General features: G+C 30.6%; 2 protein-coding genes across 5 annotated transcripts in view; both read right to left on the bottom strand.

The window, feature by feature from the left end:
- Positions 1–1326: 1326 nt before the first annotated feature.
- LOC148237286 (WD repeat-containing protein 13-like) lies at positions 1327–8774 on the bottom strand. Its single transcript, XM_088205387.1, has 12 exons — positions 8732–8774; positions 8474–8643; positions 8357–8412; positions 8137–8259; positions 7912–8013; positions 7698–7851; positions 7463–7629; positions 5565–5625; positions 3432–3514; positions 3202–3365; positions 2934–3133; positions 1327–2871 (listed from the first exon to the last, which is right to left on the bottom strand). Exons 2-12 carry the CDS (start codon positions 8553–8555, stop codon positions 2771–2773), a joined length of 1293 nt encoding a protein of 430 aa, XP_088061513.1. The 5' UTR covers positions 8556–8643; positions 8732–8774; the 3' UTR covers positions 1327–2770.
- Positions 8775–10865: 2091 nt separating this feature from the next.
- Positions 10866–19690, bottom strand: part of LOC148237287 (uncharacterized) — a 251416-nt gene continuing 242591 nt past the window's right edge. For all 4 annotated transcript variants that reach the window (XM_088205391.1, XM_088205392.1, XM_088205395.1 and 1 more), the window contains one exon: positions 10866–12626. In XM_088205391.1, coding sequence (XP_088061517.1) covers positions 12169–12626 — 458 coding nt within the window. In that variant the 3' untranslated portion in view covers positions 10866–12168. The remainder of the gene's footprint in view (positions 12627–19690) is intronic.

The raw sequence follows: 19690 nt of genomic DNA on the forward strand, positions 1-19690 counted from the left end.
AAAGTAGCAAACCATTACTCTTTGGTGTCGCTTTGACATGACGCGCCCCTTAAATAGAAATAAATTTGCCATAAATTCTAGATAGCGATCTATATAGATTGTAATTTGCACAATCGTGCTGCGAATGAGTAAAGAATCTTTTAGAAGGAATTTTTATACGCTAACCTTATGATAAAAAAACGAGTGTATATAAGAAATATCTTAAAATGTCGCCAACTTATATAAATTATAGCATTTCAATGTTTTCAAAACAAAATAGTTTAAATATCTTTAATCCTGATTTTTACATTATTAAAAAAGTAGGTCTTAAAAAATGATAATACATTGCTTGAATTATTGCAAGAGTTACAAAATTAAAAATATTCTAGCTGCGCGGTCAAATAAAAACACTATATTGATTTTAATTGATTGCCGTTAAAGCATTAGCTAGGTCGATGCAAAATGCGAAGGAATGCGTTGCATATCTTTGTCGAACAAGAAACAAACGCAGCAACCCCAGATTCATATTCGTTGTCAATTTAAAACCAGTTGTTACGCAGTGATATAGTCTAATAAGATATTTATTGAACAATAACAAATAGTCTGGTTCCGCCTCGAATCATTAACATTGTTTAAAAGACTAGAAGATAAGTTGTAATTTCTTTGTTTGTAAGTGCATATAATTTTTTAAATATTTTTTTCAAACAGAATTATACATATAAATACCACTTTTTTTTCGCCTTGAAATAAACAAGAGTACGTGGAAATGCTACGCCAAAACGACCCTTAAAATAACATAAAAAACAGCCGTGTTCCTTCAACCGATTGATACAACAGAGACTGATGTGGTATAAAATTATGAAAAATAATTTATACATAAACCTTGTACCATGACGTTCTACACATTGTTGAACATTTAAATTCAAAGCAAAGCACAATTTTTTGATATCATAATTAAATTTGTCCCCATAGCAATACTGATATTTTAGTTGCATAACATAAAACATTTACATTAAGTCAATGCGAGGACAATTAATTCTCAAATATCATGCTTAAACTAGTTTTAAAACAACTTTTTTGTATCACTAAATAATGCAACTAAAACACTGCATGATAGATTATCATTACCGTCACATGCAATCAATGCTGCAACACTTGACAAAAAAATGTTTAATCGAGGTCCATCTGTATATGGATTTATATGAAACGTATGTAAATCTGGGAACTTTTCTTACAGTTATATGTATCTATATGTAATGATCCATGGGAATAGGTAAACAATGCATTTTCTCATATAGAATCGAGGTTATGTCGTGTAAGAGTTGAAGGATTGTAATTAAAACAGAATTGAATGGATTATAAAAAATATAATTTCCATCACCTAAGTACATACATTGGCAAAGTTACAAAATAAAGTAATAATTTGATTCAGAACGCTATTAATATTTCACGGTTTAGTTAATTTTTATATATCGTCGGTTTAGAAGAATGTAGTGCAATTCAACTAACTGCAAGCGATTTTAAACTGTCTTTTTAATTAAGAGGGTCAATGCGATTTTTTTTGTATACGTAAATGCAAGTAGAGATCAAGAAATGATTACTATAGTAAAAGTATACGGGGCATAAGAAAAAAAGCAATAACTCATTAATATGCAGAATTTCTGAATAGAATGAGATACTTATTACGTAAGAGGAAAAATAGCAAATCATATGCTGTGGAAAAAATGTGATATAAATAATGTATTTACTAACTTGCAAAGCTAAGCAGTTTAAAGTTTTCCTATAAGAAAGTCATATATATTAGTCTTGGCTTTCTGTAGAGGGTTGATACGGGAAGGGCAAAGCCCCGACGTCAAGCCCTTAAAATATAATTATTTTATTTGTCAAAAAATATGTACCTTGTTCCAATTATTTATAAGTTTTATTATTATCCAAATTAAATGCTTCTGTTGAAAATATTTTAAACCGACGATATAGTAATATATGTATATATACAATATAACGTTCACTATTCTGCAGAGCTAAGAGTTAATATGATGAGTATAATATATTGTTAGAATATCATTTAAGTCATATGTATTAAAATAATATAAATGCATTTAAAATGTTATTGCACTACAAATAATAAAATTATTTATTGATATTAAAATTAAAAAGTATTTAATCATAATATAAATTGGATAAAAAGGACAGCACATTTACAAAACAATTATTATAAATAAAAAATAGAGATTCCTTTTAATATCAAAATATATAATATCAAAATTCACAGTGAAATAATTGTATCTCAATTTTTCACCTGAGAATCCTAATTATTTTATTAAAATAAAATCACTATTATGTGGCAAAATTATGGCAAATTAAAATATATAATAAAAAAAACTGGGTTAATAATTTTAGTATAAAATTGAGATAAATCACTGTAATCGTCGTACTATAAAATCACATCTATTATAAAATTCAATTGGTGCATTAAATACTTTGCTAATAAACATGAAGTAGTGCCTTTAAAGTAGATTTTTAATAACAATTACATTCTACTCTCAAGCGCAATACATTAAAAGCCTAAATGTATAACATTTATAAGTACAGAAAATATACGTCATGTATGATCTTTTCCAATTTATAGCATGATTTATAAAAATAAATATAAAATATCCATAACAACCCTATCGAATACAACCATGATTATTTTTGAAAATATAATAATGTCAATATTACAATAAAACAAATATATTAAAGTTGAATAATGGAAGGAATTCATATCAGGTAAAATATATTTAATAATTTTTTAACTCCTCCGCCAAATAATCACTAGCCCTTGAAGGTCAGATGAAGCGAGGAAACTTTCATCGTAGTTGAAGCTCACGCCCAGCACCGGAGCAGCATGGCCTTGAATATATTTATAACATTATATATTATAAATAATCATTGGAATATCTGAGATGACTCACCTTGCAATTTATTAATAACCGGATGGTCAATATTGGATTCTATATCCAAAAAATAAACACACGAGTCCTCACTCCCAGTTACGACACAGATTCCCTTACGAAAAGACATAATCGGACAGAAAGTAGATCTTACAGTATGAGTTGAATGTAAATTGTTAAACTTTCTTTTCAAAACTAGGCCGCCTTCTTTATCAACCACTCTAAAAAATATAAAGGGTAGGTAAATAAACTTTTTAGCAGAATTTTATAATGATTTAAAAATATTAACCTGAATAGATTGACAGAGTTATCTGTGCAGTTTAACAAAACTGCAGGATGTCGGCAAACCCACGGACTCCAAGACAAACATGAGATAGAACCACCCACGAACATCCTTCGCATCTTACTCAATCTCCCCGTCACAATATCACAGTTATAACTAATAATTAAACCCTTAAAAATAACAAATTAATGTTAATCGATATTCATTATTTTATTATTAAAATAAATGAATGAAACCTTGTCATTTCCTGCCCAAAATAATCTCCCGCTTGAGTCACAAACAATGGATTTAACTCGGCCTCCTAAAACGCTACTGCCACCTAAAAAATGAGCAATATTGTTTATTTTACATATAACTTTATACAGTAGTGTGCAAAAAATAAACTGGATTAATTCTTGAAATCATAAAGAAGTAAAAAAATATCTATATTCCTTGTTTGGATTTTTCAAGACTTTTATCACACGTTTAGAGATATTACGAATTGACCGCCGACTTTTATCATAAAAATTCTAATATAAATTTGTCTATAATTTAATTTGAGTAAAAATTTCTATATTATTGTGTTCATAAATTAGGTTATCGGCAAGACAAATTTTATCATTGGTTCAAAGACTTCTTTTGTATATCAAACTGGGTACTAATAAATCAGATTAGATGTAAAAATAACTACCCTTTGGCGAAGATCAAGCGATAATATGAATATTTAAATGATAAGCGTGGATTTTACCATTGAGTATTTGTGAGACATTTGATACATACATAAAAATGGACAACCATTAGATGTGTTTTAGGGAAAGAGATTTATGCAGTGCTATACCTGGCAAAAATACGTTATTGACCGAAAAAAATGAGTCTCTAAAAATGGGCCAGTCGACACAAAAACTAGGGTTTTATTGATTGAGGAAAAGTGATACTTTGATGAAAGTTAAATAAATTTTTATTAGTCAGATCAACGTTCATTCAGTAAATTAACCGATAAAATATCTTTATGACATAATTTGGTTCCACAACTAAATGAACAAGCAAAAATTTATAAAAGTGATTGAAAGTTTGCCACAATGAATAAGAACACGAATTTGTAAAATGGTTCATAAATATACTTTTCCCTGTTTTAGTGGTATTGAAGGCTAAAGTGGATGCAAAAAAATAACAATATTTTATGAAATAAACGATTTTTAAATAATTTTTCACCACATATGTAATAATGATTTTTTTTTTTAATTATCGACTAAAATTTACCGTTTTATCATTAATTTTAAAATTATTGTTTATTAAAAAAAATATAAATAGATCAAAAATATAATCTTTAGCTAATAAGTAAATGCGTATTTTTTAGTGTTTTATTTTTACTAGTATGAATATTTTTTCATAACTGTTGTAATGAAATCATATCTGAATACATTATCACTGGTTGATATATATTTTTATTAGCGAAAATATAATTCGACTGATATGCACTAGTGAAATTATATAAAGCGACCAGACATTCTTTTTAAAACAATTGTCCTATTATCCTCTTTGAATAAAAATATCCGAGGTGATCTTTTTTTATCTCCTCCTCAAACAAAATTTCAGAGATGGCCTTTGAATAAAAATAAAAATTTCTGAAATGACCTTTTGCTGTAGCTCTCGCAGCAATCTGTTCTACTTTATCCTTCTCAAACCAAAATTTTCCAAGGAAACTTTTTATTTTAAGTGTCCTTTTTTGATATTTTCAAATTATGGACATCTTAAATTATATGCTGTTCTAAAATGTCAATGAAACTCAATCGGATAGTTGGGATATGTCCATTTGCTGTTAAACCCAAACCTAACCAAAGTGAATAAACATAATGAATAAAAAAACAAAAAAACAATGGTTAGTTTTAGAGCTTGCATTATGTAAAGTTTAGGTTAGGTTTGGGTTTGAATATTTTGGCCTTAACAGGTGATGTGTCGCCCTACAACTATTTTTAAAGAAAATTTGCTGGTGGTTTACAGGATTTAACAAGTGGCGTTTACACTGTCAATTGAAGACCACCACTTACATCGTTTTTATTACATATTTCACAACTGGCAAATGACAGTTTAGAGCAGCATGGTTTCACTAGCACCTGTCAGATAAATTATATTTTCACTGGTAGAAATATATATCTTCCGGTGAAAATGAATTCCCATATGATTTCACTGAAATGCCAGTAAAATTATATTTTTATGTACACATTTAATGAATATGAAATATGAGGATTTCGAAGTTGTATGTAATTAAAAATTCGCGAAAAATAGATATATGAAGTTAAGCTTTGTTGCTATTAAAAAGTATTTTTTTAAGTATAAACCGCATTTCATAATATCGTAGGGGTCTTAAATAGAATATTTGAATGTGTTACCTTTTGGATATATTCCAGTCGAAATGTTTAAAACTTGTACCATTCCTCTTGCATTTCCAGCCTGATTATTATTTGTTAAGGATCATCATTTACTCATTATTTTAATACATAATTATTGAAACTGAAATTCTATATTTGGTTTTCTCAGGATAACTAATAATCATTGCTTTAAAACAGGGACAATAAACACTGATTTTCGGAACTAGATAAGAACGTTCTTCTAAGAAAGAAAAAAAGGAGGCATTTAAATTTAAGAAGTTTTGGTTTAGAGAAACACATTTTCTTCACCAGACATCAAAGATATTAGGGATTTGAGCGCACATCACGGAAAAGGACTATGTTTCTAAGCCCAACGCCAGGGCTTCGCCCTTGACTTGTTGGCCCTTCATAGAAGGTTGAAGAGGGCTAGCAAAGGCGCAATAATGTCATACAAATGACAGACATCCGAGCGCGCCTCGCTGACTCCCAGTGGCGACATTACTAGTATTTTTTTACTAGTACGCGCGGAGTGGGGATACCTTAGCGCACCCGACCGGGAATATAAGGCGGGGCCAAAAGTGCACATTTATCATTCGACTCTGGAAACCCGACTCTACAGCAACTCAACTGGACTACAACTCGCCGCTCAGAACTCATCTTCGCTCAACTTTTGAACTCTGATTCTACACCTCGCCTCCTGTCTGAGCAACCATCTCCAGGACACGCGCTCGAGGATTAACATCGACGCCTGTCGAGGGATCACCGTCAAAACGCGTCAAGAACTTTCTGGAAGATTTCGCAAGGGCCACTTTGTACAGTTCGCTGTACAAACGTCCTATCACAGATCGTCAACCGGACTGCCGATAACTACAATATAGAAGCGTAACCCCGCGACCGCTTCAAGCCTAATAAAATTAATTGTTATAAAAATTCACACCTAGCAAAACAAGTTTAAACCTCATGCCGATATTATGCAAGCTTAAGGGCCACTTGCAAATGCACTGTTTAAAAGGATCTAAATAAAGGACAGTCAGTGTCAAAATGTATACAAAGGGAGCAATACAAGCGCGAATACAATAAGGTAACAGATAACAACATAGTCTGTTTTCACCCCAAATCATTGCATTGGCTCGAAGATAAAAAGTAGCAAAGAACGAAAGCTCTTTTTTAATCACTAAGAGTATATAAGCAGTCACATTGTATACTCACATTTCCTTTCGGAATACACTTCTATCAGAATCTTTCATCTGGAACATTCACTACATTCTATTTGTATTAACACAGTCAGTTTGAGAGCTATCCATTTCAACATTATTTATAATTTTGAGAGAAAATGTTTGGGTTTATGCCCCTTCTATTAGCTTTAAAGCACACACTATAGATATACGTTTGTTATACTTATCATTACTCCAGATTATTTTTTGAACACATTTATAGAAAAAAAAAAAATTCCGTGCTCAAAAAATAAACTTGCGTTGTGAAAAGTATATCGAACGTATATCCGTATCATATGCTTTAAAGCTATAAAATATAAACCCAAACTTGCCGTCTCTTTCTAAATTATGAGTAATGATGAAATGGATAGCTCTCTAACTGACTGTTAACGCAAATAGAGTATAGTCAAAATTCAACTTTTCCTATTGCTTTGCTTCAAATTTGGGACACATCAGCTGAACTTGCATTGATGGTTGCAACTATGAGTGTTAACTAAGACTTAAAAAGGCAGAGAAATCAGCTGCTTTATAATTGAAAAGCTACACATAAAATCCAAGATTCAAGCCATTAGATACTAAGTGATGCGGACAAGACTATGAGGATAAATTGTATCTGTATTATTGTATCTAAATCATAATGGCAAAATTTCTATAAAGGAACGCGCCATCACAAGGTTCCCACAATACAATTTTTTAAAAGGATACAATAACCATATTATTATTAGCAGGTTGAAAGGTACAGCAGAGTATTTCAGTGGAGAATTGATCAAAGACTTTCCTTAAATACTTTTGAGTGCCAACATTCCATAAGCATAATGTTCCATCACGAGAAGAAGACACTAGTAGATCGTTTGAAGCTGACCAATCACACCCTGAAAAAATTTAATGTCATATACAGTAAAAATATATTTATACAAGCAATAAAATATGTATTATATACCAGTAACAGCTCTGCTATGACCTCTCAGTACAAAACTGACTTGCGGTGGTTTTGCAGTGACGTCGCAAATAGAGAGAGAGCCGTCATCGGATCCGCAGCACAATCGTGAACGGTCATTATTGGCAAACTTCAATATAGTGACAGGCTCTGTATGCTAAAATATATTATTATTTGAGTTATCGTTACAATGAAAATTTGATTTTTAGATAAATACCTGATCGAAAATGTGATGAACGCCTGAAAATGCATAGTTTTGTGATACAGAGAGTTCTGTATTACGTGAAGATTGATTCTTTGAACTCGGATCGTTCGTTGTCTATATAAATAAAATTATTTAATTTGGTTAGAAATAGAAACAAGAGAAATAAAAAATATTATATACCCTCTTTTGTTTTTGTACAATTTATTTTATATGTGTGTAAGTAATTCAAAAACTAACTCTATTTTTAGACCGTTGCTTAGAGACGTTGGCCGGCGATGATAAGTTGTCGTTCGGCGATCCATATTTTCTTTGAAGTAATTGCATGCGTATGTTTAAGTATTGATTAATAGTTTCTATGTCCTAAAAAACAACCACAATGTCACAAAAGGATTATTAAAAAAATCTTATTTATAATATAGATTAATTTAATAATCTTATCTATATGATTGATTCATACTTTAAATTTGGCATTTTCTCTCAGTAATTGATTGCGCCGTCTGATATAAAGCGTTCCTGAAATGTTAGGTTATATTTAATATTAAATCTTTTTTTTAATAATATTACTTTAACTTACGGAAATTCGGAAAGTTTGGCGCTCTATGTGCATTGTATTTGGCGTCTAGCGCAAATATTTGCTGTTGAAATGCTAGAGCCATTGTGATTTTTTTTTTATTGTTTTCTTAGAAAGATGTAGTAATTATTACTCTAAACCTGAAGTGGAAGCCGTCAAACTTCATCATGAATCTAATTTCAACAATCAAAAGGTTGTTATAAGCAATTTCGTTATTTTTAAAGCCAAAAGTGCAATAGGGCGTAAAACTCAACTACTTACGTTTGACGTTTCACTCATGTTATGTTCGGACGTTAGTCGTAACAACAAAATTATTGTGCATTAACTAAAAATTGTAAATTGTAAATTTGCGCTAATTGTAATAAAAAAATGTTAACTATAAAATATAGATCATATTTATTATTAAAAGTATAAATAAAATGATATTATGTACTATAATATTTATAAAACTTTTTTGTAAAATCCCTTTTTTAATATACAGAAATAAATCGTTAGAAAGATGCTTTTTAGAAACATTAATTGCTTACTTGAATATACCTAGGTAATTTTATACGTTCACTTTATATGTTTCAACAAAAATAAGTGCAGATTTTACTTTTTAAATGAAAGTGTATTTTTTTACAAGTAGATTTAGTATCTATATAATTATTTAATTATTAATAAATTAAAGTTTTATATTATAAATTTACATTCAATTTTTGTTTTTTATAATAACTCACATTTTGTGTAATAAATACAAGTAGAGTAGGTAGAATTTTTTTTTTATCGACTTACTTTACTATATAATTTATAGAAGCGCAAGATGGAAGATCCTGATGGAAGTTTATTCCGAAAGAATATATCTTGACTACGCTATGCTCGCACTTATATACGTTTTTCTAGATAGAAGAGGTGGTTTTGCTCTTTCCTACTATCAACCCCCAATGCGATGATTTGGGACAGAAACAGACCATTGTATGTTACTTAACTTATAAGTACGCTCTTTACGCAACTGTCATAATTTAAGTAGCTGTGATTTGCCAACGTTTTAATATCATCATCATCATCATCAATGTGGATCTTGTAATTATCTTCTACAAAGATTTTTTCCTATTCCATTTAGTAAATGAAATCGTGGTTTGCTGCGCTCTTTCTACATTTGGGCTTATATAAAGTAAGTCGCTTCGCAGGTTTCAAGCTGTTGAAGCGTAACAAATGCTTGTCCCACGTGAGACGTTGTATTTTAATATACTTGACGACGTCAGGCTCCTGATACGATCTACATCCGCTGGTGCTCAGTAACCACATCTCACACCCGCATACAAGGACTGGTTTCTATAGGTTCTTTAGTTCTTCTAGGTATACTACGTGTGCTTTTAAGATTTTTTGGCTTAGCGCCACTCTTAGATACCTAGCATGTGACGTAAACTATGTGATAGTTTTAAAAGGTGGTCGTTGAAGGGAAAGTGATTTTTTTTGTATAAAAGTCAGCGAAGCAAGAGTCTTATCAGAGACAACGAAGAGCTTGTGTTCAGAGCCTCATTTCGATAGCGTGAAAAGTGATTCATTTGGCTTTAACTAAATTTATTTTCTACTATCAGGGACGTCATTTGGGAGCATTTGCCGCCCCCTCAATTTGGTCGCAGTGCGCAGTTCCCACTGCGACCACGATTTTATTGCTTTTGACGTGAATTTTTGACTTCTGAGAAGCGATAATTGTTTTTTTGCGCTCTTTTATTGGTCAAAATTTGGTTTATATATGCTTCATTCGATTCTCACTTACTGTAAGTTGTAATATTGTCATAAAAGGTCTTAATATAAGCGCTAGATAACCGAGCGTTTCTACTGCAGCGGCGATGGTACGATTTTTATGCTTTTGATGTTGATTCTAAACAGGCACCCCCTTGAATTTGGGAAAAAATGTATGTCATTTAATAAAATACCATAAATCTTAATGAAATATAAATACTATTCGGCCGGTGGAATAATACTTTGTACACCAACTGATTGAAATCTGGCTTGAAGGTTTTATTAGTTGATTCCTGGCAAATGCTTTCTGTCAATCTTACGATTTTACGATTAATGATGATTTCAACTTTGTATTAGGTGGTTTTTATATAATTAAACTTGCATTCTTTATTCTTAAAAGCCGTTAATTCAGAATTTTTTAGCTAGATAAATAGATTAATAGCGCATTTGTTTAATGTAGTTTTCTTGTCAGTGGTGGTCAATCTCGTGGTAATCAAATTTAATCAAATATAAACATAATATGCTTTTATGGAATATAACATAAAAAGGATTATATTGTCGTGGAAATTTAGAGAACGTAAAAAAATATTTTTATTTCTCTTATATTTATTTAAAGTATTTTAAGTTAGTAAATTTCATTCAAAGAAAGTTTCAAAATAAAATAATGTTTTATTAAATCATTATTTAAATTTTATTGACTCGATTTATAGAAACCATAATTACATACATTCATAAAAATATAACATTTTAGTTCAAAACATAATATAACTAACAATTATCGTTTGTTTATTTAAGATGATATTTTTTATCAAACGATATCAATCATTAGGCATAATTTACATCACAGTTACATAAAATATTAAATAATTTAGCGAGTTAACATTTTTAATAACAATACATACATAATACAGACATATGTACTAAGTATGTACAAAAAACATTAACACTATACTTAACTATGTGTATTTCATGATATATTAATATTATTTTAGTTAGCATGTGAGTATGATGAGGTTGTGATATGCTTATTATCGATAATTTTAAAATATATATATACATATTTACAACTCCTTAAGTTTAATCAATATTTTATGTAAAACATAGCACAACAATAACTAAAACACGACTTACGGTGTACTTATATTAGCTTAGTCGGTAAATAAAACAACTAAGTTGGAAAGTATAAAATAAGTTAATATATTCATTGTTTGGTTTTTTATTCAATAATTGACTTTTTTGAAACAATTTGAATATCTTTAAATCTGGGGTTATTAGTTTTCGGCTTTGCAGGTTTTTCAAGAATTAAATTAAATTTTAATTCATTGTAGCTTAAGTAGCTTTAAGAATACTGAAAAGAAATCATGTTTTTATTCTTGGTAATACGAGGTGTGGCAATTAGATTTCACGTTAGAATTGGGAGCAAACATTTCATGAATTTTTCAGCACTTATTAATTCGTGATCTTTTGACCAAAAACGACACCGTTGTGATATGAAACATGATAGATATTTTTTGTAGATAAAGAGGATAAAAAGGGTACCAATTGTGATCATAAAATAGATTGTTCTGATTTATTTGGGACATGTTCATTACAAGATTTGATATGGCTATGAGATGCTTAAAAACTTTTTTTTGCCCGGTCGTTCTTATACCATTGGCTTCTGATATCTATGAATTTAGGGTGAATTATTAGGTAGAGCTTAAAATATTATAAATATAATCTTTTTGATCACACCTCGTAAATCAAATTATTTGATATTTATAAAAAAAGTGCAAAATTGTTGTTCAATGTCTTAGGTTGTAAACTCTAACGTCAGATAATTAGTTTAAATTTTTTCCAGTGCCATTTCTAAATATGAACATATTTTGAATTGGTTCATACGCCGCCCTTATGCTACATATATCGTAAGCAATGTAGGATACATTTACAAGTATATCATATTAACTTAACCCTCGTCGGCATCGAGTCGTTTATTTTTTTGGTCCGGGAGCAATGGCCGAAACGGCAATAATGGCGTTCCTCCTGTTTCCGCTCACCCCTTGCACTCTTCTATACGTGAACTTCTTCACCCTCGCAGTCTGGGGTTTCTGCGTGCTTCCGGTAGGTGCGTGGAGTTTCCACCTCTCCTTCTTCCACTCGGACACGCCGGCCAATCTTTCGATTTCTTCAAACGTAGGCCATCGGTCGTCTTCTTTCAAAAGAAACTGTCTGACTTTTGCGTCATAGTTTTCATACACTCGGTCTTCTTCTATCTCTTCTTCAATTTCAGCGGAGAATTGGTAATCTTGGTCGAAGTCGGTCAGCTTGGTGTCGTCGTCGTAGTCGTAGTAGTGTTTCTGGTGGTGACGATGTGTGTGTGACGCCTTTTTCGTAGTTTGGAGATGATCGAACTCGATCGAGTTGACATCGTAGTCTTGGCAGTGAAAAACTGGAAAGATAAAATAAATGCATTAAGCGTGAGTCTAACATTTGTTCAAAGTATTTGCGACTTGCAAAACAAGTTTATTCGTTACGCCGACGTTATACAATCGCACGTGACTATCGGGGTTATAGACATATTATGACCAATGCATCTTTCAAATGCACCTAAATAAATGACAGTCGGTGTCTATAAAAATACAAAATGAGCAAAACAAGTACCAACAATTAGTAGGTAAAATTACAAATGCTGTGTTTTTGTAATCTTGAATTTTAAAATATCAATAATTTATTATAACAATATTATAAAGAGTGGCAATAATCATTTTTATTTATTGTAAATATTAATTTGCAACATAACAGGCGTTACCCCAATGCATTACAATGAGGTAAACACGATAAAAATAATTAGTGAGACATCTGAATCCAAAGATATATTTTAATTAATATAAAATATTATTTCAACTAAAAATCATTAAATTTCACCATACACGATCTTACTTGAACTTATTTTTAATATTCATCTGCGAGATAAGAAAAATCTAAGATAATCTAACCTGTGACTTAAATAATAATGATATATCATGTATTTGGAAATAAATTATAATAATAAAGCCATTTTTTATTTTCAGTTTATGTGTATGTTATATTTTATATGTACACCTTTGTTTTAATTATATTTTTTAGTGTATAAAAATTAGTTATATCAGCTAAATAAATTAATAAACACTTTGGGTTTTGAGGCCTAAGAGGTGTGAGTTTTCAGCCAAATAAACGCTAGTAACAGTTTATCTTATAAACATATATAAACTATCAAATATATTATATAAAGAAATGTACATAGATATTTGTGGAGTTAAAATTGCAGATCTTAAAAGTCAGAGAAGCTTTGCTGGCGCGTCAATTTGTATTATTGTCGGCTGTGATTTCATGGAATGAAATCGGCTGTGATGATGTGTATCGTGTCCTTGCGTATCTCTCCCTCTCTCTCTCTGTGACAAAGTGTCATCTTCTTAATAATGCTGGTTTAAAACAGCTCTGGCGAATCATTGATGAGAATGTTTGCAGGCCAATTGCATCTTTAAGCTTTCAAATAAAAATAGTTCATATGGACCCTCCGACAATTGATAATGAAAGAGAAGAATAAAAATATTTTTATACGTAGGGTAGATCATATTGTCTAGCGCGGATTATTTAAAAACAAAAATTTTATTTTTGTAGCTGTATCGCCCATAAGGGCGATTATTCTATTTTGAGCTTCACTTTCGAGACATGCTAGTTCCTCTTTTTGTTTGATGGAGATGAAACTCAGTATAACAAATTGTGCAGGTGGTTGAAATCCCTATAAAGAAGTGTGGCGGACTACACATGAGCCACGTTTGTTTTTGGACCTCTCTTGAAGTTCGCCTAATTACTGTGACCAAAAGTGATTATTTAACAATAGTGCGATTACGCACTGGTTCTCGTTACGACTCTCGTTACGACCTGAACTAAAGGGTTCTCTCATAATTAACACGCTAGGATTCTCAGGTGCATCGAATGAATATTTCATTGTTATGAATCGCGCACAGAAAACAATATAGCACCGAAAGTCCACAAAAATCCCGTTACACAAACGCAATTCACCTCGATGAGATCTATCAAGCAAATGTCACTTTCTAAGAAGCGATTGGCTGAATAATCGCTGCATAATTGTGATTGGTCAGCAAGCTTTGCAGCCTGGACTCCGATGAGGAGAGGAGCAGCCACAAGCAGTTACTCGCATACTCCAGCAGAGACCAGCAGACGCCCGATTAAAAAAATACTGTCATAGACGCTCACATCCCATCACATCATGTTCCGCTATACTGTCGCTGCCACGCCACCCACAAGATCTATGAAGATCTTCCACGGACATCATCCCTCCGCCAGCTTCTCCATCACCGTTTGAAGAAAATATAAACCTCTATACTTCATATGTAAAGAGTTTACTATATGCAGTATAGAGGTCTATATTAAAAAAAATAACATAACTCAGTAGACACTGCCTCCATCTTAAAATTGGAATGTAATGGGTTGAAATCAGATATTCAACATTAAGTGTCTTTGGACATATGGAGCATATTAAAAGTATATTGAAACATACTTTTTGCATTGTTACTATCAAACCAGATATAAACGCATATATTGAATTTAATAAGCAGCCCTTGATTTTTTTTTATTGGTTGATGCGGCTTCTAAGGTTCAAAAGGTTTATACCCTTAGATTATGGATTGCTTACTGTAAGTGCAATAAAGGGGATATAATGATCTGTGATACCTGTTGACGAAAAGTTTTTCACCGCAAGCCGTAAAAGTTTCGTATTAAAGGGTGATACAGGATGAATGGGAGGGGGCATTCGGAGCAGAGGATAGGATATCCCCGGGGTCCAAAAAGTTGGGGGCTGATTGATGCGTTCGGCCCAAGGGCCCCAGGCCCTGACTTGGTGCCAGGCCACCATACATCAATCTGACACCCTGACTGACACATTCTTTATTAGTATATCTCGCCGGCGCACATGTGCCAATCAAAACTGGCGGCTAACAAACCCGAAAAATGGAAATAGACCCAACAGTGTCATATTTGATCACACGGTCCGTTTCGCGCAATAAGATTTACATACTACATTGCGACCGAAAGGGTCAGAGGGCCGCAATTTAGGGTTTGTATAGCTGGAATACGCACATAGAGGATTCTATAATTTAGCAACCCTTTATTGAAAAAGATGTATACTTTTCATGCACAAAACCACGACCATATTCTATCGTCTTTTCTATTACACATTTATGGCACAAAAAAATCGCAATATGCAACTCTGCCGATACCATCTAATAAATATGACACAATATACTTGAAATGTTAAAATGATTATTTATAAAAAAGGGTGTTAATTATTTAAGCATCAACGCTGAATATGCGGAAACTTTTCCAAACTTTTCGATTAGTTACAAAGCTGAAACTTTTCACACTGATTACCTAAGTAGTTTCTTACAGATTTCTTACAATTAATTCTGGTTTTTCTTAACAATTGATTCTATCGTATATATATTTTCAGATTATTTACATTTTACGTAACATAAAAATATTATATCAACATCAATACCTTTAAAAATACACGCTTGATTGAGGTTTCAATCGTCAGAGGTCAAACACAGCAAAATATCACAATTTATACCCACATGTGCGACTTTTGGCACAATCACAAAGGAACACTTCACTTTTTGATGTGGGAAACCTTAAATGGATCTTGTTTGATTTGCGTCGTTTTTAACGGTTCAACAAAGGTCCATTGAGGCGTTTTATTAACAATAGTCCCTATTTATGTAGTAACATTATATATACTGCGTATTTATTATATATCCATTCCAACTATTTTTAAGTAGCTTGTTGAATTTCATTGTGGCTGAAGTTTATTCAAGCCAAATCGATTTTCATTTATATTCTATTCTAATATCCTTTTTCACCAGACGGGTTCCGTTGTTAATCGAACCATAAATCCTGGCTACTGAGACTCCTTTGCCAGTGCATTCTAGAGTGAAAAAAATATTTGTATATTTTATTATTATTTAATATTATTTTTAGTATTCTTTCTATAGACATTGTTTTAGAACAGGGGTCCCCAAATGTTTTAAAGATAGATCCACATGTGAATATTTAAAACTATGGGTGGGCTGGATATACAATTTTATATATTTTATACAAGATGTATAAAATTTCTAATATTGCTATAATTATTTTCAGAAACAAAGAATTCAGCGTATTGTTTCAGTTATAATTGCATATTTACATCAACCTCAATAGGATCTACTTCAAATGAATTTTGGAATAAAATGAACATTTTTTCATATTTACAAAAATCTTTAAGCCGCACATGTAGCTTGTTTTCTAACAATTACATTTTTTCAATGCAACTTTCAGCTGAAAATGTATTTTTTTTTGCATAAATTTTTGCAAATTTTTGCAGGATTGAAAATGTGAAAAATTATTTTGTTGCAACTGTTTCTTGAAGAGAAAGAAGTAATTTTGTTTAAAATGTTTTCATATGGAAAAAAAGTTAATATACAAGTAAGCTTAAATTTAAAGAGTTAAGATGTTCAGTTATGTCAGTCAAAAATGCTAGATTCTACAACCATATGGGATGAATGGTCGATTAATGAATTAATGTGAATAAAGAATTGATATAATTTTTTTTAGAAAATAATACCAATTAATAAAGAGTGCAAAATAAATTCACAATATATAGAATTTCGATGTATATAATAAATTTAATGTTACAAATATTTCCTATGATTAAAAAATTTGGTCTAGTTTGAAAAAAGCTAACTATACGTTTTTAATTGTAAAAATATTTAGATTAGTAAAGGAGATTATTTAATGTATTTTAGTTCATATTTTAAAGCTAAAAGCTTATTTAATTTAATATAAATTAATTCTCAAGGGCAATTTAAATTATATTTATATAGATATCACATTAAAAATATGTGTTTTTAAGCAAAACAAAATTTTTAACAATAGGTTTTTTTTATTATTATAAAAAACTACTGTTTTTTTGGAAACAATGCAAAAGAATTGGCGGAACATAATATTTAAACCAAAGCGCAAATATGCGAAATTTTATATATTGGTATTTTATACATTTTAAATGATATTTTGCGCATGATGTTAATCTTGAGTCCAGAAACATACAACAAATAATCCCCGGAGGCATTGCGTTGCCGACCAACTGTATAGATTAACTAGATATGAACGAACTTCACCCGAGGGCAACTTAGAATTAATTTTCGTATCCCAATGTCATACATTGCTAAATAATAGCTATATACCTTTTTGAAGAAATAGACAATACAATAGAGACATCCAGAAGTTCAGTCAAAAGAAAAGTTTGATATCTCTCTACAGTTCAAACTACTACTTAGCGTACTACTATAAATAAACGAAATATAATATATAATAGTCATTTGACTTAAACATTATAAAAATTGCTAAAAACATGCGTAGAAGGAAATAAAAATACCATTGCTGAATTATGACTAGATAATAATCAATAAAAATATTTGCTTATTTTTAATTCGGCAAAATCGTCATACACAATATCGTATAATATATATATATATATATTTTAATGATTTGGTTAAACGCTTCTGATTAAATTTTTAATAGCGGTTGTGGGCGTAATCTGAGCTGGCAACATCAGATTTCACAAGTTAAGGGCCTCATATTCACCCCCTTGAATTTCCATGTATTGCGCACAAAACTTTTACGGGAAATTCTCTGGCGCGTCGCGGGAAAACTTGTATGGGGACGCCTCAACAGGTATTACTGATCATTACACCCTTTTTATGAGTCGATAACTTTGTTATGATCGTGGTGAAAGGGGGGTGAGGTGGGGTAAAAAAACGTCAACGCATTATGACCGGCGACCCTTGTTTCGGAATTGGTTTTTGTTGTTGGAGGCTTTAGGGTCGATCGTTGCCCAAAAGTTGGCTTATCTGGTCGCGTGAATGTTTTATGTGAAAAAAACGTTCATGTGTGAAATTCGAATGAATTTTAAATACATTTAGTAAATATAAATAATGGCAAATTATGTTTTATTTTAAATTTGATGTGTTATAATTGTGTCAAAACTATCAAATATCATTGGAAAGAAGTTAATCATTAAGTCCTCTTAAGAAATAATTTCTTAAAAATATATTTACTGCTCATGGCGCTACTTACAAAAATTCAGTGCAGTGAAATTTGTATACACGATAACTGCCAAACATAGAAACATGAAACTCTTTCTAAAATATAATAAAAATCTCGGCTAAGTACATAAATAAACCTCATCTTGTTTAAAAATAGTGGCTGTGTAAAAAATTTCAATCGTTACTCAGGTGAAAAAAATCATACAGAACAAATAAAGAAATTTCAAGTCATAGAATTTTTTTTGGTCATTTATGTGGATTTTTAGGTAATTTTAATTATATCGTTATGAAACATATTTTAAACACAGCTCTTATAAATAACTGCTAAATTCATTAGCATATAATTATTTCTTTTTTTAAATGGTGGCTTTTCAAAACATAAAAAAATAGTAACTCCAGCTGTGGAAACTGTAGAGAAAAACGGAAGAAAGTATTTTTTTTTTAATTGAAATTCAAATAAAAGATTTTTATTTTAGAATATTTTTTTCATATGGGTTATAACAAAATTTGAGCATACAAAGTTTTAGGTTTGAGGTTTTAATAACATCGTCATTAAACTGATCTTGTAAATATTTCGACTGAGTTCGTTAGTCTAGCTTGTTTCAATATAATGGCTATTCAAAAAAATTTTAAAATATGTAGAAACTCTTAAAAATAAAATAAAACATGTATTTTTTTCGTTTTTTGAGTAGATAATTGCGATAAATAATTACTAAAAAATAAAATAAAATAAAATGTTATTTTTTAATACATTTTCTGGTCATTTATAAGAAGTGATGACTAGTTGTTTTAATAATATCGTAATGAAACTTAGCTAAGAAAGTATTTTTTTTTCATAATACTGAATATATAAACATATGGATTTTTTTATATTTTATTGATATTTATAAGCGATGATGATCGGATTATTACGTAAACGAAATTGCGCACACGGAAATTTTGAGTATAGGTGATTGTTTGATTGGTTGTGAAATATATTTTACTTTTACTTCAAACTGCTTAATAAATTTCTCTATTTTGAAATAAAAATTTGTGTGATTATAGGAAATGTAAGTTTATCATACTAATGTAAATTACTAATATAATTTAAAAATATTCTAAATATACATATCATTTTTTGGTATTTGAAATTTTTGCTGTGTGCAATTTTCGTTAGCGCAATAATTACCCGAACCGTATGAGAAAATTTTTGCAGTTTTATTCATATAATTTTCTTCTCATTTTCATCATTTTTTTTCTTAAAATTGCTTTGGTAAATATTTGAGCAAAGATTGCTGGCTCGTCTGATCGACCATATTGTTTAAAAATGGCGGCTGTTTAAAATAATAATAAAAAATATTTACTTTCGAAAAAAAAAATAATTACAAGGTAA

This window comes from Plectrocnemia conspersa, unplaced genomic scaffold (genome assembly GCF_051122295.1).
Source record: "Plectrocnemia conspersa isolate PC_06_02 unplaced genomic scaffold, ASM5112229v1 ptg000002l, whole genome shotgun sequence".
NCBI lineage: Eukaryota > Metazoa > Arthropoda > Insecta > Trichoptera > Polycentropodidae > Plectrocnemia > Plectrocnemia conspersa.

Bases quoted from the DNA above. Each gene is read 5' to 3' on its own strand.
- LOC148237286 (XM_088205387.1), bottom strand. From the start codon at position 8,555: ATGGCTCTAGCATTTCAACAGCAAATATTTGCGCTAGACGCCAAATAC. The intron at 8,014-8,136 runs GTTAGTTTTTGA...TTATTTATATAG, and splicing joins AGCAACGGTCTAAAAATAGA to ACAACGAACGATCCGAGTTC. The intron at 5,626-7,462 runs GTATCCTTTTAA...AATAATAATCAG, and splicing joins CTAATAATAATATGGTTATT to GCTGGAAATGCAAGAGGAAT.